The sequence below is a fragment of the Strix aluco genome, chromosome 12 (assembly GCF_031877795.1).
Source record: "Strix aluco isolate bStrAlu1 chromosome 12, bStrAlu1.hap1, whole genome shotgun sequence".
In the NCBI taxonomy this organism is placed as follows: domain Eukaryota; kingdom Metazoa; phylum Chordata; class Aves; order Strigiformes; family Strigidae; genus Strix; species Strix aluco.
The window spans coordinates 14,458,446-14,483,366 of NC_133942.1; the positions used below are offsets into that span (position 1 = coordinate 14,458,446).

General features: G+C 39.8%; 1 protein-coding gene across 2 annotated transcripts; it reads right to left on the reverse strand.

Annotated features, from left to right (window-relative positions):
* Positions 1–23: 23 nt before the first annotated feature.
* On the reverse strand, positions 24–24,031 carry CLPX (caseinolytic mitochondrial matrix peptidase chaperone subunit X). 2 transcript variants are annotated; one of them, XM_074837673.1, is made up of 14 exons: positions 23,877–24,031; positions 19,573–19,733; positions 17,966–18,083; positions 12,890–13,044; positions 9,979–10,138; positions 8,731–8,772; positions 7,421–7,597; positions 6,388–6,552; positions 5,953–6,041; positions 5,240–5,404; positions 3,967–4,266; positions 3,376–3,468; positions 3,019–3,125; positions 24–1,894 (listed from the first exon to the last, which is right to left on the reverse strand). In XM_074837673.1, exons 1-14 carry the CDS (start codon positions 23,944–23,946, stop codon positions 1,804–1,806), a joined length of 1,893 nt encoding a protein of 630 aa, XP_074693774.1. In that variant the 5' UTR covers positions 23,947–24,031; the 3' UTR covers positions 24–1,803. The 2 variants fall into 2 exon arrangements, with proteins under 2 accessions (XP_074693774.1, XP_074693775.1); XM_074837674.1 differs by lacking the exon at positions 8,731–8,772.
* Positions 24,032–24,921: the final 890 nt, after the last annotated feature.

Genomic DNA, 24,921 nt, shown 5'->3' on the forward strand with positions numbered 1-24,921 from the left:
TAGGGATGACAACTCTCCGCTGCTTGATTATTCGCTTTGTTTTATTCAAACGCCAGAGGTGAAGTACAAACTGTAGTTACACAGCATTTTGTGTCCTTAAAAACAGTTCTTGGTTACATAATTCCAAACAACTTTCAAAACGAAGTTGTTGAACAGTTTCGCCTAAAATGTTGGGTTTTTTCAATGCGTTTAAAAAAAGGATTTGAATTAAAGGATTCAGAAGTAAAAGCGGTTATATTTTTTTTCACTCTACAAAAAGGAAAGTGAGGATGCAGTTACAGATAGTTCACTACAGATTCCCATTTTGAGGGGACTAAAAGCTTCTAGAAATATCCTCAACTCCCAACGAAGCTTTTTCTGAACCATTAGTGGATCATTTAACCTGAAAACAACTGAAATCCTAAGGGAAGTATCTGTTGCATCTGGCTACGACTGCACATCGCACTGTTTCTAGGTAAGAACAGAAGTATTACATAAAATTTACATGACAAAAATTAACAACAAAAATAGGGTCAACACATCTGCAGTATCCTTTCCTGTCCTAACACATCCACTAGACTGAAAAGAATGATGGAAGTTTTATTTAAATACGGTGTATTAAAATTTTAGAAAAAAGGGTCAGTAAAACTTAAGTCCACATATCACCAAAGGACAAAACAAAAGTTGTAAGCAACAATTTTAATTCCTGAAACAAATTAAAAACATACAGGTCCTTTAGTGTTTTTACAAAGACTTTCCTAAAGGATTGAAATAATTTTGGTGTAGAACAGAAAGGGAGGGCTGCTTTGCCATGAGACTAAAAATCGAAGACAAAACCACAATGCAAAACTAGCATTTGAGCGTATAACTTAAAAAGCACTGTCATGTGAACAATCACTACCGGTAACATCAAAAATATTATACATTTACTTCTTTCATCTCTTAACATTATAAGATAGGTTGGGCAAATACCTGGCACCAAAAAATTGATGCATGATAGTTCCAATACGTTAAACAAAATGTACTATATTAGAACATTAATATTTAAAAATTTATGTCGACTTCTCATCCAAATTCAGATGGCTTACCACTTTCTAGAAATCTTATTTACCCCTCTGGAAAAATTAGCAAATTACTGACTTCACCTTCTTTCACAGTATTCAAGGTGACTGAAACTTACTCCTAACGGAGAGGTGAAGATATTATTTGATATTGCATTCAAATTACTGTAACAAACTAGTGTCACATTTTTGCAAAGTCTCCCAGCAGTGTCAGAAAGTGTATCCTAGTTTTTCCAAAGCCCTGTTGCAAGGGCTCCCCCCCCCTCCCCCCCGCAATGTAACAAGTCACTCCAGCACCCACCGGGTTTCAAACACCAGCAGAAATCTAACACTGACCTGAACGTAACTCCCTGTGAGTCGTATGAGGAGCTAATAGTTTATTCACCCTCTACTGATTCTTAATCTTGATTTCCCATTTGTAGAGTAACATTATTGTAAAATCTAACTATGGGCAGCACCCACATTGCTGTTTTAGCTTCTAGAAAGAGCAATCCAGGTGCTGCTATATTTGCTATACATTTTAATTGAACAAGTGTAATATACAATTCATATTTGAACATTATGCCATCCAAGTCCACACAATGTCCATCAATTAATCAATGTGATGTTGCAATAAAATACAAGATCTGATTTATCTAATAAAGTTCCTCATCACGTATTGTATCCGAGAGAGATCCAATGCCTGTAGTATCAGGCTGAAGCCAGAGGCAATCGTAAGGAAATAACCAAGTGTGCTTTATGCAGGTGAGCGTTTTGACAGTATTTAATGGTTTGCAGCATCTGCTTGTCGAGGCCAGCCTTCTTCCTCAACGCCAGAGTCATACTCTTCTTCAGATGCATCTTTAGTGGGAGCCCTATAATTAAAACGAACTGATCAGATACTTTAGAAATGGAGGGAAAGAACGGAGACAGTTTCCATAGCTTCTGTTAAACATGCCACCTGCAAAGTGCCCCAATGACAAATGTTCTGACAAGGATCCATCTGCTAAATGACCTTCTGGTCTGAAAATGGTGCTGTGCAGATTTACACTACTACCAGTATGCAGTCTCATTACTGAAAATCAAAACGCTACTGAATTCAGTTAAGTCGTTTGATTTAATCAGTAAATTCAATATTTACAGCAAACATGAATGCTCGTGCTCTACAAAACCACTTAAAGCAACCCGTCAATCAGTGTAAGCATAGTACTTTCCACTCCAACCACCCCCCTCGAGACCTAGGTGTGCCAAGCCAAGCTTCAGCACAGACACAGATGAATATAAAGCATATACCTCAGTGGAGAAACTCACTCAAAAAGGTTGTCGGGGCAGAAACCAAGTCAGCGTTCCCAAATTTCAGACCTGTGTTTTTAACCTGACCCATTCCCTCTCAGCCCCATCTTTTGTTCACTAAATTTTTTTTTTTTTTTAAATCCAGTTTTGTCCAGTGCTTTCAGCATTCCACCACATTATTACCATAATACCATCCTTACAACATTAAATTGATTATTTTAGCAAGAGTTCAATAAATCAATAGTGTGCCTTTGTGGCTCTCCACTCCTGCAAAAGCAAGGGAAAACTACAGCAGCCTGGAGCTTGCATTTAAAATAAACCACCTCAGCGGTAGAAAGCAGGAGGAAGGAAAAAGTTCCTTTTCAGAAATTTCAGTACAGCCACTATTAAATTTCAGATTTTTACTGTTAACTTACAATGCTTATAATCTATTTCTACAGGTATACACACACACACACAAAAGGCTTAAAGTAACTTCATATATAAGTTTATTTTAAAATTTCTATTTAAAAACTAAAGCAATACAAACCCAATGTCTCTAGGACAGAATAGGCACTAATTCAGCTGTGTACAGTATACAGAGAATTGGATCCTTTTCAGCTTGTGTGCATGACCTTGTGTTTATATAATTGTTCCTACAGCAAACATCAGAATACCTGTCCAGCTGTATTACTCATCTGTTCTGGTACTTCCATTATTGTTTTACCTAATGTATCCTGGCTCTTTTTTGCCTTCTACAACATCTTTGTCAACTTCCACGCATACAATGTCAGAATTGGGCACTTCAAACATGGGCTCCAGCAACAGCTTTTCCTACAAGAAAATAGAGGAAAAAAGTATTTCTGTATGCTCTCTTCTACATAACAACATGGTTAGCAAGTGATTTTCAGAGCTAGAGGGTTTTCTTGGAAGAACTCTGAATACTCAAAGTTTTAGAATGAGACTTACTGCATATGTATAAGACCCAGAACTAAGTGACGTTTTGACTGAAAATTGTCACAATTAGGTCTGTACGCACAAATGTATGTAGCTTCATTTACTCAATACGAGACAATTTACTCACCATTATAGATCGAAGACCTCTTGCACCAGTTTTTCTGTCCAGGGCCAGTCTGGCTATAGCCTTCAATGCATCTTCAGTTACATTTAATTCACACTATATTGAGAAAAATGGTAAGTTAATTATTTAATTCATAACTCAAGTGTGTTGAGTGCAACAGTGTGTTACTGAAAATAACAAACAGTAGCTATTTGTTACAGACCAGGACATTTAACATTTAAGCTACATACACAAAGCTTCAGCTACACTTTATATTTGACTAACATTACCAGTACTGACTACGTCCCTTCACGTACAACTACTACAAGTACCTCTACAGCACAGGAAGCGGCTCTCGATGTCTGTTAGGCAAGGTCACAGATGTTCATTTGAACGTTAACATGAAGAACAGCTCAACTACTTCCAGATCATTTGCCCCACAAGGACAATTATCCAATCTAAACTGGTCAGGTTTTAACAAGTCAGCCTACTTTTTTTCAGAGCAGGGAAGTGCACATGTGGGGACAAGAAGTGATGTCACTTGATATTTTAGATCGCTTTAACACTGTATTTATAAACAAGAATATTGAAGAGTCATCAAATAAAAATTCAAACCTTATCCATGCTGAATAGTGCCTGGTATTGAGGAACCACAGCATTTCGTGGCTCAGTAAGAATCCGTACAAGGGTTTTCTCATCTAGGCTGTGCAGAGGAACTACAACAGGCAGACGTCCCACAAACTCAGGAATCATGCCAAACTCAATGAGATCTCTGGCTTCCACATGACGCAGCAAGCGATCCTTTTCTTCAATATCTTCATGTGGATCAGACTCTCCACTTATATTCGCAAGATCAGCTGCTGCTGCAGCTCTTCTGCCTTTTCCCATATTAGATGGTGTCCCAAATCCTAGATACTGCAAAACAAATGCATTAACTATTACAGTTCTGTAAGTTTTCCTTATGTAACTAAATCACATTCCATGTGCATTAAAAAAAAAAATAGACTGATTATGTCATTATATATTAACTCAAGCTTGATGAATGAATTACAGTAAAATTAGACCCCTTGCACTCAGGTTCTTCTAACATTTAATTCCCTCAGTAAAGTATCAATACATCACCCTAAGAGCAAGTTTCTCTGAATATAAAAAAAAATTAGTAACATGTCCTGGTAAGTTCACAAATACCAGTGACACATTTGGATTTCAGTCACTCCCCTGTTAGAAATAGGGTGTAGATTTTGCCAGAAAAGCTCTGTCCCCAGACATTAACACACAGAATAGTAAACTACATGACTAGGTATTTTAAGATAACAGCTTTTAGCACCATTTGCTCAAACTGTCTGAGTATCAATAAACATTTGGATATCAGTAAAAAAAGCTGCTTCTCAGTTTCATACTTGGTACACTGCAACTGAAAGAAAATCTTATTATAATTCCTAGAACTGTTTCACATCTTGTTTTTAAGAAACATAGGACATGAGAGCAATGTAAAAAGTTTACCACTTAAGCATATAGTCCTCTACCAACAGCTTAAAACCTCCCCTCCCCCCCATTTTCCTATTACAGAATCACAGAACCATCTAGGTTGGAAAAGACCTTGAAGACCATCTAGTCCAACCATTAAACCATTCTCTATTTGTGTATGCTAAAAATTTCTCTGTGGAAGTAGAGACTGCTGCAAGCTAATTAAGCCTACTAACAATCAGCTTGTTCTTTGTTACCTTTCTTAGGCTTGACCTCAGGTTCCCAGATAACAGATGGAAAACCACTGCTCTACAAACAAACTTAGTGGGTTTACAAATATAGCAAGACCTTTATGAGTCAGTAGTGTGAACAGTAAATAAGGTGATAATTTTTCAGTTCAAATACAGCCTGATGCACTCACTTTCTCATTTTTCCTCCTGCTGATAATTCTGTCAAGACCATTAAAAGCACCAGAAGCTACAAAGAGGATGTTTGTTGTGTCAACCTGCACCGTTTCTCCACGTAGTTTACGAGAATTCTTTTCTGGAACATTTACTATTGTGCCTTCTAGTAATTTTAACAAGCCCTACGAAGGAAAGAAGAAATAAGCAACATAAAATTCCACTGTGTAGCATCACATAAGGTGGCACACCATACTGTGCTTACTTTCACATATGTATTTACATTCTTTTAATCCCTTATGTCTTTATAGTAAGAGTGTCTAAAGAAATCAGTTTTCCATATGAGACAATCCCATTCAAGGATAGACAAAAATCTCCCTTTAATGTGACTCCCATGCACACTATGAGCTGCAATTAGTAATGAGTTACTTTAAGTTTTGTCAGAATAGAAAGTGTTATCTATTCTTGCCTATGTTATGCAACTTGCCATCTGAATGCTGCAGACTTTTTCAATTAAAATGTTTCTATGAAGCAGTCTCAAGTTGTTTTAGAGATTTTTTTTTTTTAGTGAAGAAAGTAAAGAGGAAAGATGAGGCTTTCAAAGGTTAATAATTAAGGAACTGAAGAACTATGACTCTATACACTCCTGTGCTATCTGACATATGATAGGATGATATGCAGACTTGATGGGCTGTTTGCTTACGAAGTAAAATCACTCCACGTTAGTACTTACTTGCTGAACACCTTCTCCTCCAACATCCCGTAACTGATGAATACCAGGAACGCTGCCAATCTTATCTACTTCGTCCAGAAAAACAATTCCTGCAGTGACAGAAAATGGATTTAAGAAAGATTTCACTTTTTAAGAGAAGCAAGAACTTATATACAAGAAAGAACATAATGTAAGACAGCAGCAGTCTGTTCTACTTCCATACTGGAGATTGCAAAAACGTATACAATCTTGTCCAACTAGGGACAAGAACAAAACCCACAAGATATCAGTAGAGCTCTTTTCATGTTTATTACTTCTGATTTAAAGTCTTAAAATTCAGGTACATGCCACAGGAATATAAATTACAGAAATGCTGGTGGTCTCAAAGTTTAGAGCACTTAGACAAATTAACACAGTCTAAGAATGAACTTCAGGAAATGTATTGTAAAAGTTTACCTTGCTGAGCTTTTTCTACATTGTAGTTAGCATCCTGCAGGAGTTTTGCGATGACAGATTCAATGTCTTCACCAACATAGCCAGCTTGAGTCAAGGTAGTACAATCACAGATAGCAAAAGGTACATCTAGGCATTTAGCTAGAGTCTGAGCCAGCAAGGTTTTACCTGATAAAATAAAAACTGTGTAACTTCCATACATTTCTTTGGAGCACACAAACCAACTATTTACTATAGGTTCATCATCACCACCATTAGACATTTTGAATGATGCCAGCATGTTCATATATTCATATAAAATATTTTCCAAGGAAGTCAGTTTTCATGAACAGTGTTTTTTGTTGGCAAGCTGTATTTCTGAATTAGACTAACACTACACATTTGAGGCAGCTTGAAATGCATACAGTATCAGAAATAAAATATCACACAATATAAAAACTAAAATACATGTACTTGCATAGATTAAATAAATCAGTAGTCCTTTGCAGACACTCAAGGTGCAGTGCAAAGTCTAATTGCTCCTGCTTTGAAGTTGGGGAGAAACAAAAATTAAAATATTATTTAGTGACTGTTCTCCCAAATAGTCTGCAAAATGTTTATCACTTCACTTATGAACACACAAATATAATTTCTCTTTGAAGCCTCCTTGTAAGTCATCTGTCCCAGAGGTCAAGTAACACTAACCACAGCATCTCATCATCCAAAGCAGAGAAACTTTAAATGTGTCTTATTTCAGTGGAGTGAAACATGCACATTTTAATCAGTTAGTGAATAATATAGGCATTTAAAAACAAAAAACCCCCAAAACCCAAAAAGAAAACCACATGACCAGACCTCCTTCCTTTTCAAGGTATTTAGCTCAGCTTGTTACCATGGCATGAAACACAAAAACCCAGTTTGGAATTCACCGTTTAGCTTTTTTTTTTTTTTTTTTTTTTTTAACACCAAATTGGAATAATCACAAAAGAAGAAAATCACTCATTAACAATCAAGTCTAAGAAAAATCTGACACCTATAAAAACATGCAGCTGTATACCTGATCCAGTTGGTCCAAGCAGCAAAATATTACTTTTTTCAAGTTTTATGTCGTCATTGGGTGAATCTAGTACTTCTCCTCCCCGTTTTTCCTGAGGTATCTGCTGGTTCATTTGTTGCTGCATTGATGCTCCTAACGCATTACCGTGTGGACTGATTCCAGCAATCTGCAGTAGTTCTGAAGAGAACAATAACAGTACTGTTTGAGCACTGACAAGGTCTGTCATTATCTTAAATACACAATAAAACTTTGATTCTTCTGTTTTGTTCTGCAAACCTGTAATTCTATCTATACAGAAGTTTACAGATAGGACTGCAACAAAAGTATGGCACAATTATTACAAAAACATGAGTTTTAATCATATTTTTGTACAAGCACGTATTTGCACATATGAAAAGAATTTCCAGTGGTACAGTGGATTATCTAAAAATACTCCATTAAAACCAAGAAATTTTCAGTCCCTACAAATTGACTCATTTTAACTGCAATTTTTTATTTTTAACAGATAAGAAGAAATAAACCCAAACTGTTGATCTCTATGATGAAAAAGTACAAGAGCTGGTATACTGTGACAATTACAAAAGCAATGCCCAAGTTAAAAACTTGTCTTAGATCAGTTGTTATAGGTTTTGTACACATGGATATAGACATTGAGCTGGATTTTCTTTTTTCAGAGCACTAGAGTTTTCATTGGTTTGCAGGGTAGAATATTGAAGACTAAGAAAACTGGTTTGAAGAGGTGTAACTGGGATTACAAACTGACCTACACTAGACCACAGAAGTTGTTCAATAGCCAGTGAGAGTTCCGGTGAACTGAAAACAAACAGAACTGATCTCACTCAGATTAAGGGGGGAGGGGAGGAAAAATAAGGCATTCTGAGGTTCAAGGTGGCAGTGCCTTTTAAGAGCACAAATATCCTACAGAAAACAGTTGCCTAACTTCCCTTACTAGCTACCTCCCATCATATCTTGTGTGGCATTATTAATATAATCAGACCTCAGTTCTAAATTAAAAATAAATCTCAATTTCCACTTTAAGGACAACTCTAAGGACAGATAATTATTTAGCCAACTTCATAAAAGGCATCTTTAAATTTTACTTGCTTTCTACCTAGAACTAGATAAAAGAGTCAGATCCTAGTAACCTCTCATAAAAATATGCTCAGTGCCATCAATTAAATTTACTTACAGAAGAAAAGCAAATAGGATTTTACCTAGCATTTCAAACTAGTGGTCACTAAAGACTAATCTACATTAACACCAAAGGAGTAGATGTTACAGAGGAGGACATGAGGAGAGAGTTCACTTACTTGTAAATCTGTACTCATCCTCCCGTCTTCTGATTTCTAATTCTAAGAGAGAGGATGAAAACAGTAACAAAAAATAAGTTTATAAAAGCTTATAAATTCTCCACCTCTTGCCCTCTTCTGAATACATCTCAGCACTGTGTATGAATGTATTTCTAACCAGAAATGCCCACAAATTATTTTTTTTTTGCTGTCAAAATTAATCCAAAACCTAACTTGCATGCTTTTAAAATGACAGCAAGCTTTCTACTACTTAAAACAGTAACAGTCTATTACCTCTGATTAGATTTTCATTTTAAAGCCACTTGTAGAAGGGGAAAATAAATGTTGTAAGATAATTTTGTTTTCAAAAGGCTTCCTTAAACTCTCACATTTGTATCTGAATGTTACAATGTAAGATTTCACATATTTCAAAGTACTATCCATTATAAATGTTCAGTGCCAGTCACTCTGGGTGTGCACCATTTTATATTCCTGTGGAGGGTCAGGAACTTCTCTGTGCCAGGTACACAATTCTCCTACCATTACCAGAAAAGTTTCCCCCCTTAATTAAAATACTTCTTTACTAAATTCAAAAAACAAAGAAGACTGACTGCTTAGCATACTATTTCTTGCAAGACAGAACAAAACACCTTAAAAAAATATCAAGGTACACTTTGAATCAGAGACAGTCACTTAATCCTACTTCTAAAAATAAATTAGATCAACATAGCTACACACTTACTCAGTAGCAAAAGTACTGCCAAGAGTAACTGCATCTACACCTACAACTCTTGCTAGATATGGAACAATACCATGGTGACCAAGAGACGCTGCCAACAGCGGCAAATGAGGCTAGAAAGCTAGTTATTCATCAAATTCACTATGCAAGGTATTGTCTTCATGATCTGCATCATTATTTGCAGATTAATGCTGCAGATTTACCATTAATCAGTAAATAAGATTAGAAAGAGAAATTTAGGAGGCTCACTTTATAAAGTTAAAGGAAAATATCTAATAACATGTGTCAGTAAAAAATGCTAACCATGGAATATGGTGGGCAGTATTCATGGCATCATAAACCTTCTGGATTACTTTTAAACACATCACAAATTTACATACAGTGAAAATTAAATTTAATAGAAATTCTTTTAGCTCATTCTAATTACAGAACATCTAGTGTCAAGGTAAAATGTTTCTCAGATTTCTTAAGTTAGAGCGCTGAAGTGGTAAGTTTTATTTGACCAGAAAAATACCAAACATCATACAAACCTCTCGGTGTTAAAGAAGTCTGCTTTTCAACTTCTGCTTGCTGTCTCAGGTTAGCTGGGATATTATTGTAGATTCTCTTGTAATGATTGTACACAGCAACTGAAAGCACCTTCTTGGCGAAACACTGACCAACAACGTATTTGTCGAGGTAGTTATAAATCTGAAAAATAACTCAATTTTAGTGACACTTCTAAACTACCATGCAGCAAAAAAGGAAGAATAGTATATTGTGCTAAAGATGGACTTTGGTCTAAACCAATCACTACAGAACTGAGAAATAGAAACTCAGCATCTAAAATACAGAATACGTTCCTGTTGATAAGTTTACTTAAAAACGTGGCACTTCCACAGTCATATTGTGTCTGCAGTTCTCCCCTATTAATATTTAAACCCATTATCATTTTTACCCAAATTTGTAAGAGGAACAGAAGTGTCAAGAATACTTAATTTCTTAAGAATACTATCCAGAAGCCGTGTGCAGCTTCAGAAATCATTACAGTCCACTAGAAACTGTGAAACACAATAACCTCCCTATTTGAGAGAGGGAAACCCAATGGCGTAAGATGGGTCACAGCCACCAGCCAATCAGCCCAGAAATGGGCCAAATAAAAGGTTCTGCAGCTACAGAAGGAAGCTGCTAACAATAGGGTGCTTAATATGAGGCCATAGCAGGAAATAAAAGATACTACGGCTGGCGAGGGTTGAGGTTAGCCTCAGGGTCACAAGGAGAAAATGAAGGTACTGGACTTCAGTCACAAGACAATGGCAGAGGAAAACAAGCCCAACTACTTTGACTTACCTGAACAAGCTCAAACACATAAAGGAAGCCTACAGAGGGTGGAAGCTAGGACAGGTAGCCTGGGAAGAATACAAACTGTCCGAGCAGCCAGGGATGAGGTTAGGAAGACCAAAGCCCTGATCAAATTAAATCTGGCCAGGGATGTCAAGGACAAAAAGAAAAGCTTCTATAGGTATGTTGGTGATAAGACTAGGGAAAATGGGGGCCCTCTCTTGAAGGAAACAGGGGACCTGATTACCCGGAATATGGAGAAGGCTGAGGTACTCAACGACTTTTTTTCCTCAGTCTTCACCATCAAGTGCTCTAGCCACACCACCCAAGGGGCAGAAAGCAAAGTCAAGGACTGGGAGAATGAAGAACCACGCACTCACTGTAAGAGAAGATCAGGTTCAAGACCATCTAAGGAACCTGAAGGTGCACAAGTCCATGGGACCTGATGAGATGCATCCATGGGTTCTGACGGAACTGGCAGATGAAGTGGCTAAGACACTATCCACCATATTTGAGAAGTTGTGGCAGTCTGGTGAAGTTCCTGCTGACTGGAAAAGGGGAAACATAACCCCCATTTTTAAAAAGGGAAAGAAGACCCATGTAACTACAGGTGTGCCTGACAAGATCATGGAGCAGATCCTCCTGGAAACTGTGCAAGAGCGCGTGGAAAACAGAGAGGTGGTTGGTGACAGCAAGCATGGCTTCACTAAGGGCAAACCATGCCTGACAAATCTGGTGGCCTTCTGTGACGGGGTTACAGTGTTGGTGGATAAGGGAAGAGCACCTGACATCATCAACCTGGACTTGTGCGAAGCATATGACACTGTCCTGCATGACATCCTTGACTCTAAACTGGAGAGACATGGATTTGATGGGTGGACCACTCAGTAGATAAGGAATCTCCAAGTGGAGAGCAATGACAAGTAACATTCCTCAGGGGTCAGGGTTGGGACCGGCACTGTTTAACATCTTTGTTGGCGACACGGACAGTGGGATCGAGTGCACCCTCAGCAAGTTCCCCATCAACACCGAGCTGTGTGGTGCGGTCACACGCTGGAGGGAAGGGATCCATCCAGAGGGACCTGGACAGGCTGGAGAGGCCCGTGCAAATCATGAAGTTCAACAAGGCCAAGGGGAAGGTCCTGCCCATGGGTTGGGGCAATCCCAAGCACAAATCCAGGCTGGGTGAGGAGTGGATTGAGAGCAGCCTCAAGGAGAAGGACCTGGAGGTGTCGGTGGATGGAAAACTGACTGTGAGCCAGCAACATGCGCTCTCAGCCCAGAAAGCCAACTGTGTGCTGGGCTGCAGCAAGAGCCATGTGGCCAGCAGGTCAAGGGAGGGGATTCTCCCCCTCTGCTCCGCTCTCGTGAGACCCCCCTGCAGTGCTGGGTCCAGCTCTGGGGGCACCAACATCAGAAGGACACGGACGTGCTCGAGCGGCGCCAGAGGGGGCCACGAAGATGCTCGGGGGGCTGGAGTACCTCCCCTGTGAGGACAGGCTGAGAGAGTTGGGGGGGTTCAGCTGGAGAAGAGAAGGCTCTGGGGAGACCTTAGAGCAGCCTCCAAGGACTTAAAGGGGCTACAGGAAAGGTGGGGAGGGACTCGTCATCAGGAATCACAGTGATAGGATGAGGAGCGATGGGTTTAAACTGACAGAGGGTAGATTTAGATTAGATATTAGGAAGAAATTCTTTCCTGTGAAGGTGGTGAGGCCCTGGCACAGGTTGCCCAGAGAAGCTGTGGCTGCCCCCTCCCTGGAAGGGTTCAAGGCCAGGTTGGACAGAGCTTTGGGCAACCTGGGCTAGTGGAAGGTGCCATGAAACTATGATCATCTTTGAAGTCCCTTCCAACCCAAACCACTCTTATGATTCTTGTCCCCTTTATAATAATAGAACCTTTACAATCATAGAACCATTCTGTGATTCTATGATTCTCCTTGTCCCCTTCATCAGTGCTCTGCCAGGTCACATAGCTCTCAAAGGTTTAATCTTGAGCTAATCGTCTTTCTTGTCTATTGCTCTGTTACAGTAGACTGTTACACACGTGATGCAGATTAAGAAATAAAGCATTTCACCATGCTGTAATACAAGGAAACACTGGGATGAAATTAAGAACCCTACCTTTTTCGGTGGAGGCGGCGGCTTCTGCTGGAATGCCAATTTCACAGCTTCTGCTGCTGACTCGGGCTCTTTAATGATGCTCTTTTTTGTGTCTGCCTCCGACAGTACAACAAAAAAATGGTGACACTTTTCACACTTCACAAAACGGGTGGAAGCTGCAGAAAAAGTAAAACAAAACGGTAAGAGGAATTGCTTAGATAGCATTCATTCAGCTGCCCGAGTTTGTCATACACAGGACAAGCACCAGTAAGACAGCACAGCCACCTCTGTGTTTACACAACACTTCCCCTTCCTTCACCTTAGAAGCTTTAAAAGCAATTATTGGACTATGAAATTTGATAGAGATGTAATTTGCCCAAAAAGTCACAACGCAGGGCAGCAACCAAACAAGGGATTAAAAAGCAAAAAAATCTATTTCATAATTATTCAGTAGCACTATGCTTGAAAGAGAAAACTTGGCATCTCAGAGCGATGCAAAATTAATGAGGACTTCTAACTATGCAGGAATCAGTCCTAACTCTCAAACTAGCAGGCAAGAAAAAAAATTGCGGTTAGGGCCAGAGTACTCTGAAGTGCAGGGGAGCAATGCACAGTCTCAACGAGAGCATGCAGCAGGTTTGGGGAAGGACAGCTGTGGCTGCTCGCAGTCTTTGCACCCCACTGGCTGTGGAACACTATGGAGCACGATCCAGTCACCTAAGCCCAGGACACAGAGCACAGAGGGGTCACACAAACGGCTCATCCCAACAAGAGGCAGCTGTGGTATGCAACAATCAGGACTTTGTTTTGCAAGATCTGTTGCTTATTTATTTTTACTGTCAACAGTAGAACACATTTCTTTCAAATTCCAAAAGCCAAACCCTCCTACTGACAACTTTGTGAAGTATGTCTCAAGAAATCACGTTATCTGCAAAGGCTGGTTTCAAAAGCCTGCAAATTAGAACTTGCACTACTTTTTTTGTTCCTTTGGAAAAGCAAAGTTGAAATAATCAAAAACAAACAGAAGAATAAATTTGTAATTCAAGACAGATCTTTTCTGACCGTATTAATATGCTATTAAATGCAAATCATGTGCAATAGGACTGACTTAAAATATATTAGTAAATGTATTAAATTAAAAGCAATGTAGCAAAACCACATGAAAAATTTCAATGTCAAAACTTCTGAAATCATGAAAAGTTTTTAGAAAATGGCTTGAACACTGTAATACCAGCTGATTTTAATAACAGCCTCTAGCAATAAACAAGCTGCTTATTTATAACTTGCTGCCTCCCATAGAGCTGGGATCAGCAAAAGAGGAGCAGGTGAGGTTTTTTTTAATATTAAACACAACTTATGATGGGATAAGTAAGACCAGCAGATTATTTTAAGAATGCAGCACATAATACTGTGACCATCATACCTTTATTAACACTACTCTAAAAGAAAATTTGTGTAACAGCTGCAAAGTTCTCCTGGCAACCTTCCAAATTACTGTTACCTGCCTGATGAGAACATGATGGAGAACCACTTGCATACACCCACCCCTCTTACATAGCTATTATTTACCAACAATATTGCAGGAAAAAAACCCCAAACTTTCTCCCAATGCTCACTCAAAACACCTCTGATACTCTTGATGACTACAGTGCCACGAGGCTGCTTGTCCTTATGCAATGCTAGTAGTCAGCTTTATTAGGAATGGTTAATAGAAGATAAAAAGGAGGCTGTAAGAATACTACTGTGCATCTTTAAAACATTCACTGAAAAAAACTGTTGTGCAGAGTACCCTTTTATCAATTATTCCAAGCAGCACAGAGGAAGGTTATTAGAGATCTTCCTAATTTTGAGCAAGACAAATGGGGTCTGTGGTTACAGAGAAACTTTGATGTATGGGGTGCCTTGGGGAGGAGACTCAGTTATCAAAACACAGCTGTGAAACCAGCCAGTTTCTATCATCTACACAGCAATCTGGAAAAAAGTATCCATATGAGTTTTAACAGAACAAAAGAATTTGAGAAGTTTGCTCTGAAATGCAAGGAAACCAAGTTTAAGTATTGCTATCTCCCTGAAACTGAGCATTCAAAATTGTAAGCAACTTTGTTATTCTTAAACACTGGCATGTTTTCATATGTTCTTTCAACAAACACATAAAAGCACAGCAACGAGCCTTCATGTGAAATTACTTTACCGTCCTTAAGATGTCTGCAAATATTTACAGTGTGGTAAAATGCAAGTCAAGTGTTGGTTTTGATTCAGGCAACGTTACCACAGAGGCTGCATTTGCAGAGAGATTTCTAAAGTCCGTATGCGCTGACCTTGCCAAAGAGAAAGGCCGGGTTTTTACAGTACATACAGGAAGCCAAAACAATTGGAGGATTTATCTTAAAAACACTTGCAGCGAAGAGATAATGGGCCACTATTAAACTGCTGTAAGTTAAAAAGACATCAGGAAAAAGAGAGCTTCTTGCCTATTAAGTACATAGAGTAGCAGGGAAGTCTTGCTTTGGAGGATGGGAGCCAACCTGAAGGCATCAAGTGGAGACAGTAAAAGCAGCGCCTAGATAAGGCTTCTCATGTCAATCAGCTTTACAGCTGTTGGATTTCACTCTACATCTGAGGCTCACATCTTATTTTGCTGATCACAAAACTCTCCTTAGAGTCTTACAATCCAAAACAATACAGGAACTGCTGAGAAAGTGTGTCAAAGCAAAAATTCCTTTTGGCTTGCATCATACTCTTCCCTCAATTGTTAATTACTGGAAAACTATTGCCGAGCAAATGCTTGTATCTGCAAATCTTGCATAAAGTGAAGCCCTGTTAAAAACTCCACTGGACAATCAGCTTGTCACACTGCCACTCTATGGCAATTAATTTACTAATAAGGGTGGCTTTTATTCAGTATTTTGTTTCCCTACTTCTCTCAAAATGACTGAAAAACCTAATATTTAAAAACTAATACAAATGCTAATTGTATACTTCCCTTTGGCTTTAGATATTTACTTAAGGCTCTGCAGTTCAGTAATTCAAACCAGAATTGAGCAAATTCATCATTTTTTGTGACTAAGCAGCATCAAAGCCTTATCTGAAAAATCAAGTTACAGTCTGTTTAATACAAATTGCAACCCATTCATTTTGGGCAGAACAGGACAGATTTTTTTTTTCTTATTAAGTTTGTTTTCTCTTTTAAAATTGTTTTTAAGGTAATTAGAACTTAGCTCTTCCATTTTCTAACCACTTTATATTCTACAGTTTGGCTGGGAAGCAGTGTGCTCAAATTAACAGACTAAACCAGAACGACAGAGGTCAGAGAAAATTTGACCGTGACTTACAGGAACTTCTGAGAAATTAGAGCAATTATGATCTTTGGCTTAATTTTTTTAAGTTACCAATTAATAGGAAACTGATGACTGCTGTTCTCAAGATGAAAAAGGAAAGTCTGCTCTACTCTGTTATCTGGTGACACTGTGCTTAGTCTGAACTAGTAACAGACTTCATTTAAAGGCTGTAAAATCCTAAAGCTTCAGAGTAGAACAATTATTCACAAGCAGACTTTCTCATATTTTGACTTTCAAGCTTCTGACAAATTTGACCAGCAGCAACAGTGTTTTCACAAGTACAAAGTGGGTTTCCAGTGCCAAGCTGCTTACAGGGCATGTGCCTTCGGATGCAGCAGTGCCAGCGCAGTATCACTACTTGTGAATCTGAGATTGCATATACTAGACATTTTCTCCCATAATGTTAGCATGAATCCTCTTCCTAAGAAAGTTTTCAAGCATGCTTAAAGATTCCTAGTGACACTGACACATCACACCTCTGCTTTCCAGAGGTACACAGCACTTCTTCTACTCTGGGGCAATGCTTGAATGGTATTTCCAGATAAAAACACAAACTTCAGTAACAAGGGGAGCAAACACACCAGTGAGGCGAGAGAGTTTCAAAATGTCCCTGTCTGCTCATGAATCATGTGGTAAGAAAGTAAAGGAGATTAAAAATCCTTCCACTGTTTTCAACCACACCTAGTCCAGGCCAACATATTGAACACCACAACAGATTGTATTTCTAGTTCCATCAACTAGTGCCAGATTTTTCAGAAAACCTTGTTGCCTATAGTTTCAAACAAAAAAAATGCTTGTTATTTCTTGAACAAAAAATAGTAGCTTTTATCTGATGGTTTTGTCTAACATAAATACATTGTTATTACAGAATTGTCTTGTGATTCATGATGTCTGATCATTTTTAAAGTCATTTATATAAGTAGCAGCAACTAATAGCACATCCACTTATTTTTATCAACTGCGATATTAACAACTGTTGAACAAGTTTACGCTGACCTTGTCTTAAGCTCCTTAGTGCACAAGTCTGACTATGACTTGATACCTCCTCCTTGAGCCCCACCAACTAACAACAGGTATTTGCTTTCTGACAACTATTTTCTAGGCTGGTCTCATTAGCACTAAAATAAGGAGAAATGTCTTCAAGTCTGATAAGCATAACCGGCATTAATTTGGACTGTACTTCAAAAAAAGAAGCTATTGCTGCTGGACACCAGGCATCTGACACATTTTGGATTTTCTATTTGGAATGTATCACAGATCTGACTTTGCCATAGCAGACCATTCTAGTAAGCCATCTGTCATGTACTAATTCCTCTGCTGGATAAGCACTTTGGTTATAGTATACACAGGATTAAAGTTTTATAATTTAGTAAACAAAGGACAGACAGATGTACATATATATATAAAAGTATACATTTATATAATAGACAGAAAGAAGTGTCAGTAGTTAAAATGGTGGTGTTTATGTGAGCATCTCTTCCACTGCATAAAATGTAACAAACTATTTTAAAACTACATATTCTCAGTTGCGGTCTGAATTCCACTACCATACTCTGCTCCACCACACATCATAGGAAATTACACAAATGTATCCATAGAGACAATATATGCTTACGCCAATGTGGCCAAAGTAAGCATAACAGAATTTTTGACATTGTATAATTAGGTAGGCTGAAGCTTAGCTATCAGAACTACATTATATCACAGATACAGTCACATCCACGTCTATTTAAGAAATAAAGTATTCATTAAAACTTACACACAAAGGTCTCCACGTGTGTGCACAAGTCACCACACTTCGGGCAGCGCAGCTGGTTCCCTCCTTTCCCAGAGCTTCCAGAGCTTGACTTTTTACCACCCCCCTCACCGACAGACTTCTAAAAAAGATTTCCAGACAATTAGCCCCAGACAATGGAGCTGTCACATTAGGCATTTAGCAGTGTGCTTACGGAATCCAGTAATGTGAATATTGCAATAGCTGAATCACAGAATAACTACTGTCAGAATTTTTTCAAGGCTTTGAAAACTTGGAACACCACGATATAAACATTTTGAAGCATACACACATCTGCATTTCCCACGTCTGCCAATTTTGGATGCCCATGGAAGAGGCATCCCACATCTACATCAGAACTGCTTCACTGGCACTAGAACAATAACAAGCTCAACTGTGTCCAGAATGTTTTAATAGTATATTTCAATGTAATTTATTCTAAGCCCAGAAAAGAAAACAAATCATACTTATAGAGAGTGTAATTTCATTATCGCAACTGTGTTGACTCTAAGGGTTTCTGAAGCCACAACTCCTCTCACGTCCTTGACAGATGTAGCTATGATGGCAGATGGCTGTAGGGTAGATACGGCCTATAAAACAAGCATCTCAGAAATTGCTTGAAAATATTTTACTTTTTACTACTAAGGCAAGTTCCCTGACAGAGACATACTTGCCTTTCTCCATGTTACCCTGGTTAGTGATGTTCAAGGTTAACATTTTTTAAATCTATATCCATTCTGTGCCTTTGAACTTTGATTAATAATAAAAGGTATTACATTTTAGGAAACAGCAAAGATCTCTTCCCTTTTCTAAAGCAGTTCCCGATTTTTTTTAAACCTAGCTTACCTACTCATTTCTCCTTACAACCCTTATCAAGAAAAAAAAGACTATTAAAAATTTTTTATCTTCCTTCATTTCTTAAAAAAGTTTAATCTGAACCTTCAGAACACCCCTGTGTCATCTGGACAGTTTCTCAGATGTCACAACACACCCTACTAAGGCACACCCTTGTGAGCCTGTGAACTCTTTAAAATCTTATTTGCTGACTAAAGAGCACTTTTATTTTCAGGTAATCATTTAACTGAAGAAGCTGTTTATTAACTACATAATTATAGAAAAAGACAAGGATGAAAATAGATTACAATTTAATAACAAGAATAAAGCTAGTCTTTTCACAAACTTGTCTTCCTTAATACAACTACCCAATCAGCTCTGAAAACAAAACCATTTTAAAATGTACTTACTTTAAAAAGTTTACTTGGGAGTAGTAGGCTTTTGAAGGAGAATAATTCTGATTGCTACCCTTTTCTGAGATCCTGAAAACCGGCTGAGGATTTGTAACATTCTACAAAGTTTTCAAGTGTCCCTTTACTCTAGGCAAAATATTTATAAAACTGGTAAAAGCATTATGGGATATTTATAAGATTTATCTGCTAACAAATTCACAATACAATTTGTTTTTTCTTCACTGCCAGTTGTAACAATTTGAAGGAAATGTCAAGAGTTAGCAAAAATTTCAAGAAGATTCTAACTTTAAGTAAGGAAAAAACGTTTTATATACATTATTGAAAAACCTAATTCATGGAGATTACCTTGCTTCCATCTCCAGAACCATCCTTGCTTGCACCGTCCTTTGAAGCAAAATACGCTGGTGTTTCTGAAAAGTTTCTAAGAGGAATTCGTCTTAAGGAACAAGTTTCAAAAGTCCCAAGTTTTCCTAAAACAGGGATGCGTGTACGACCACAAGTAATACCTAAAAGAAATTGAAAACATGAAAATTAAACATTAAAAACACTCTAGTTCTAATCCCAATGCCACCAAACCCCAGAATGTATTTACATTAAATGAAGCTCAAAGGTTTCAGCAACAGAATTCAACTCTGAACATCCAAGTTTCAGTTATCCAAAATAAATTCTCTTCACCACCTTAATGTTCATCTCATTAAAAGCTGCCTGGATTGTCCAAAACGACCCAAAAGTAATTCCAGGTCCTCGAATTTAAGAGAATTGAGTCCAACTGTGTCATAAAATAGGCAACATCCCAGTTATGAAACTGATCCTCAGAATGATAAATGCAATCAACATCCAGCACTTATTGTGAAATAATTCAACCGCTGAAGTAAAAGAGAGACCTTTGCAGTGTCTCCTTATTACACCAAAATTACTAAAGAAGTGTCTCGGACTCATGGACTGCATGTCTGGATTTGGTTTTCACTTGTGAACTCTACTAAAGACTAGTTACCAGGAATTTGAGGTACCACTTGACAAAAAAAAAAAAAGTTGTCCCGAGGAAAACTGAAAGGTCGTGTCGTATTTGGCACATAATTCAGTGTAATCTTAACTTTGTTGAAATAGCTTATTGCCAACATGAAAACTCACTGAGAAACTAAACAGCCTTTTCCTCCTCTTGCAACAGCAGGCAGGATTACATTTCATGACTAGGTATGTCGTGCCTGTGATTGCAACATCTCTCAACATAGACAAGAGCCTGGAATCCATCTCATCTCTCTCAAGTGAGAAATTTCTCACTTGCTCTCTAGTTTGGAGAAGAACTCTGTGACTTATTGATAGAAGAGCTATATAGCAACAATGACAATTAAAAACTTGCTGATAATACATAGTTTTACTGTCAGAGACATGAGAGAATCCTTCCGAAAACTCTTCTAAAAATGAATAAAAACAGTGAGAAGGGCAAGAGGAGTACAGTTCATTTGCTTGGAAAGAGGTAACAATGACAACCAAGAGCTGGAATCTTAGCTGAAAGAGGACATCTAAGAAAATTCACCTTGCTACTATAACAGGAAAACAGAAAAAATAATTTAAAAAAGCATTATAGACAAGCTTACATTTACCAGTGAAACTCTCACAGGCTTCTGCAAAGCCACAACCAAGAAGACAAGTGTCAAATTAGATCTGAAGTTGTTCTAACAACTCAAATGCTGCTTAAGACTCCTGAACCTGAAGAAGATTTGCAGTTATTCTTAACATGACTAAAAATGTAATCTTTTAAAAATCTGTAATAGCAATACTTCTGTCTGTAAACGTGAGGGAGGAATAATGATCAATGTGCTTTCCAATTTTAAATTCTTCTGCTGAGTGCCACCACAACACAGCAAGACATTTTAGATTACATGTGATAAACTATGAAAATATCACAGTAATCTCAAAAATACTGGCTCATTTTCACAGGCAGTTGTGTTCCTTCAACTGAATCTGCAGAGAACTCTTGAAGAGTACGTGCGCCAAGTGCGCTTGTCAGCAGAGAATAAGCTGTGGTTGGTGTTTATAATGCAATAGCTGTTCTGCATTAATTCCCTGTCTTGCGGGCTTATTCCTCATAGATGCTTCTTTTACTGAGATTTGTTTTCTCAGTTCCCCTTGGAAGTGGTAGAAGACTCCTTAACAAAATTTAAAAAACAAACCACCTCACCTCCCCTGAACAAAACCCAAAGTCACAAAACTTTTCTGCAATACAGGGAGATTTGGCCTGTGGAGAAAGGATGAAGCACTAACACAGGAATTCAAACATTTTTACCACTACGCACTACACATGGACTAAGATCACTGATTTTAATTCAGAGTGCCCCTGGGATGCAGAAAATACACTGAGAACTGTATTGCATGACACAGGGTCAAGTAGTGAGCTGGTAAGTGCCACGTTACTGACTGTGCCCATCTATTGATCACAAACACTGCAGCTGTGGGGCTTCACCGCCAGCAGATCCAGGCTAGCCAGCAGCATCACACCTGCACTGTAACACTTTTGTTGCTGCTAAATTGACTCTTACAAAAGTCTCAGCTGGCCAGCCTTCTGGGAACATTAAATTCACCCTGCTACACATGCTGAACTCTAAAGGGTGCAGATAGGCTAAAACAAGAAAAGAAAAAAAAGCATATTACTGCTATATCAGCTTGTAGCTAAATGTGAAAAGCCTTATCCCTGTGCTTAGCTTGAGGTCTGAGTGATACTTTTTTGACAAAATATCATTGTGCAATTAAAGAATGAAGCAGTAAAACAGTTATCACTACTTTCTTGCATATAAATTAGCCCAGAGGCAGATTTCTGGGAGAAATCAACATTCCAGCCCAATGCCTGGCAACTTCCACTGAACGATCCAGATACTGATATAAATGCTCAAATCTGCAACAGCCAGCTAGCACAGCGGTATTTGCTCACACACACACAACTGGCAGTCAGGGCAGGGATGGTTTTCTGAAATGGTAAATTTAAAGGCCATGTACCTAACATAGGAATGTTGGTAGCAGCAATGGCACCTATCCAGGGTGTTCAAATTATAGTGTTAAGAAAGAATGGGAGGCTCCTTTACACCTTATTAACCTTTAATTGATACTTGAGGAAAGAAATACTGACTTTTGGGCCAAGCTTCAAGTATCTTGGCAGAATCTATTGCCCAAGGAAGCGACAGGGAGATTGCGACAAAAGAGAAGTCTCCTCTCTGTCCCACACAACACCTGATCGACCTGACTGACCCGTGCACTCCGAACACCCTCAAGTTTGTACCAGCCAGCAACAGCAAAGTACCTGGCAGAAAGCATTATCTCTTGCAATAAAAATGCACCAAAATAAGATTTTTTTTTTTTTTAAGAACCTTCATGGAAAGCTGATGCATAAATAATCTTAGTACTCTGTAACTGCGTTTCTGTTTCATTTGTTCTTTTACATATCCATTATTCAATCTTAGTTCTGACAAAAATATACAGATTTTAAGAAAGATAATCCTGAAGTTAATTCAGACTGTTACTTGCTTTAAAGTCTATTGTTTCAGTGGGTTTACATAAGGCCAGACAGGCTGGAATTGAAACTACTGGTTTAAGCCTTTCAGCACAGGTGACGTCAGAGATGTAAATGCAAAGTCAATTGCAGTAAGTTAACTCACCTCTTGAAGGGAATAAATCATCTCAGACTTATCAGGCTATTACTGAGGGTACAATCATTCAAAACCCTGTGGCATATGTGGCAGTAGCAGAGATTTTCAGCACCATTTGGGAGTGGTCTGCCGTTCACTAAAAGCAACACATGGTATGTCAACTCTCACTACCCACAAGAACGCCACAAAAAGGACAAATGTAGTAAAAGAGTAACAGCCACCCTCTGCTTCAACTTCCAGTAAGTGGTTTGCACAGTCTCGCCCTTCTACCAAGTTAGAAATAATTACTTTTTGCTAACTGAGCCCAAGTTTTTATGAGGAAATATTTCAAGTTTAGGCTTTTAATCAGTCAAATAATTAAGCTCATTTACTAGAACTGCAGGGTAACACACACTGGACGACTGCTGCTGAAAATCACTCTCGTGGAAATAAACTCTATTCTCGCATTACATTTCCCAGAAGATATTTCAACGTGGGCTAATTTTCCAGAACTTCGCACCATGTAATACTGCCCTTAATCCTGACATGCCACCGGCCGTCCCCTCGCACCACCCAGGGTGACACTAGCAAAAGATTAATAGAAGGGAAAAAAAAAAAAAAAAGGAGGCCGAAGCAGCCACCCGTTGCCCAACCGAGCCCTTATCGCAACGCTGCAGCACGGAACTCCCCAGGCCAGCTGCCGCCGGGCGCGGGGCCGCGGGAGGGCTCGTCTCCTAGCCCCAGGCAACGCCTCCGGAACGCGGCTGCTCCCCGCTGACACCGCTCCGGCGGTAACCCGGCGGGCTCCGCTCTCCCGGGACCCCCCGGCAGCGGCGGGCTGGAAGGGCGCGGAGCGCTGACAGCCGTGCGGCGGCGGGGAGGGAACGGGGCTCCCCCTCAGGGGAGCGGAAGAGGCCACCGCGCTTCGGCCCCGCGAGGGCCCCGGGACGGAGGGCCCGGCCCGGCCCGGCCCAGCCCCATCGGGGACAGCATCAGGCCGGGCCGCGGCGAGGGGAGGACGGCGGTTACCTCTCCGCGCGGAGGGCAGCGTGGAGCCCAGGAGGCGGGCGGCGGCGGCACAGCTGTGGCAGGCGGACATGGTGCGGCCGCGGGCCCGGCCCGCTCCCCCCCCGCCGCCGACTAGGCCTCGCTGGCGGCGGTGCTGCGCGCCCCACCCGCGCCGTAAACACCCCCTCCCCCGCCCGGCGCCGCCTCGCTGACGGCAGCACGCTGCCGCCCGGCGTCACGACGCACACCGCGCTGGACTACCGCTCCCAGAAGGCAGTGCGCCGGGCGCCACGGCCGCCACAGCCCTGGCGGCAGCGCGGGGCCTCATGGGAGATATAGTCCCGGGGTGAGGGGCGCCGCGGGCCCTCCGCGTTGCATGATGGGAAATGGAGTCCGGGCAGCGGCGGCCCCCCCCCCCCCCCCCGGACTCCCGCGGTCTCCCCGGCACGCACGTTATTTCGGGAGATTCCTGCTTTTTAATTCTGCTTCCCAAAAACAACACGAGAAAAATATTTCCCTTAGATCCCTGGAATAATTTTTTCAAAAGCCTTTTGTGGAAAATGAAACTGAAACGGCAGCTGAAAGCTTTTAAGCAAAACGATGCAACTTTGAGAAAGAGATGAAAACGATGCCTTGTGTCACGGGGTGATCTTCAGCCAGGAAACAACACTGTGCATAAATATATGTATTATCTAATCAAATTTATCCTTTAGACATACCTTGTGGAGAATGAACTTACAACTGGCAGGTGACTATTGGTCCGTTTCAACTCACCTTCAACTCCTGTTTGTCACCTACTAATTAAAGGAAGCTACCTGATCCCAACTGGTCTTTAGAGGAAGGACTCAGAGACAGGGATGCATCACCCGTCCCACTCCTCAATTACCTACAGCAAACACCATTAGACCCCACGAACAGCAGGCAACACACCGTGCTGCTCGGCTGCATACAGCACGAACACTGAACATCGTTTTTAAATTCTGCCAAGCTCTGGGTGGATTTTAACCCTTATGAAATACAGGTTTAACGCCACCACCTACAGCTGGACAACAGCCAGTCTAATTTT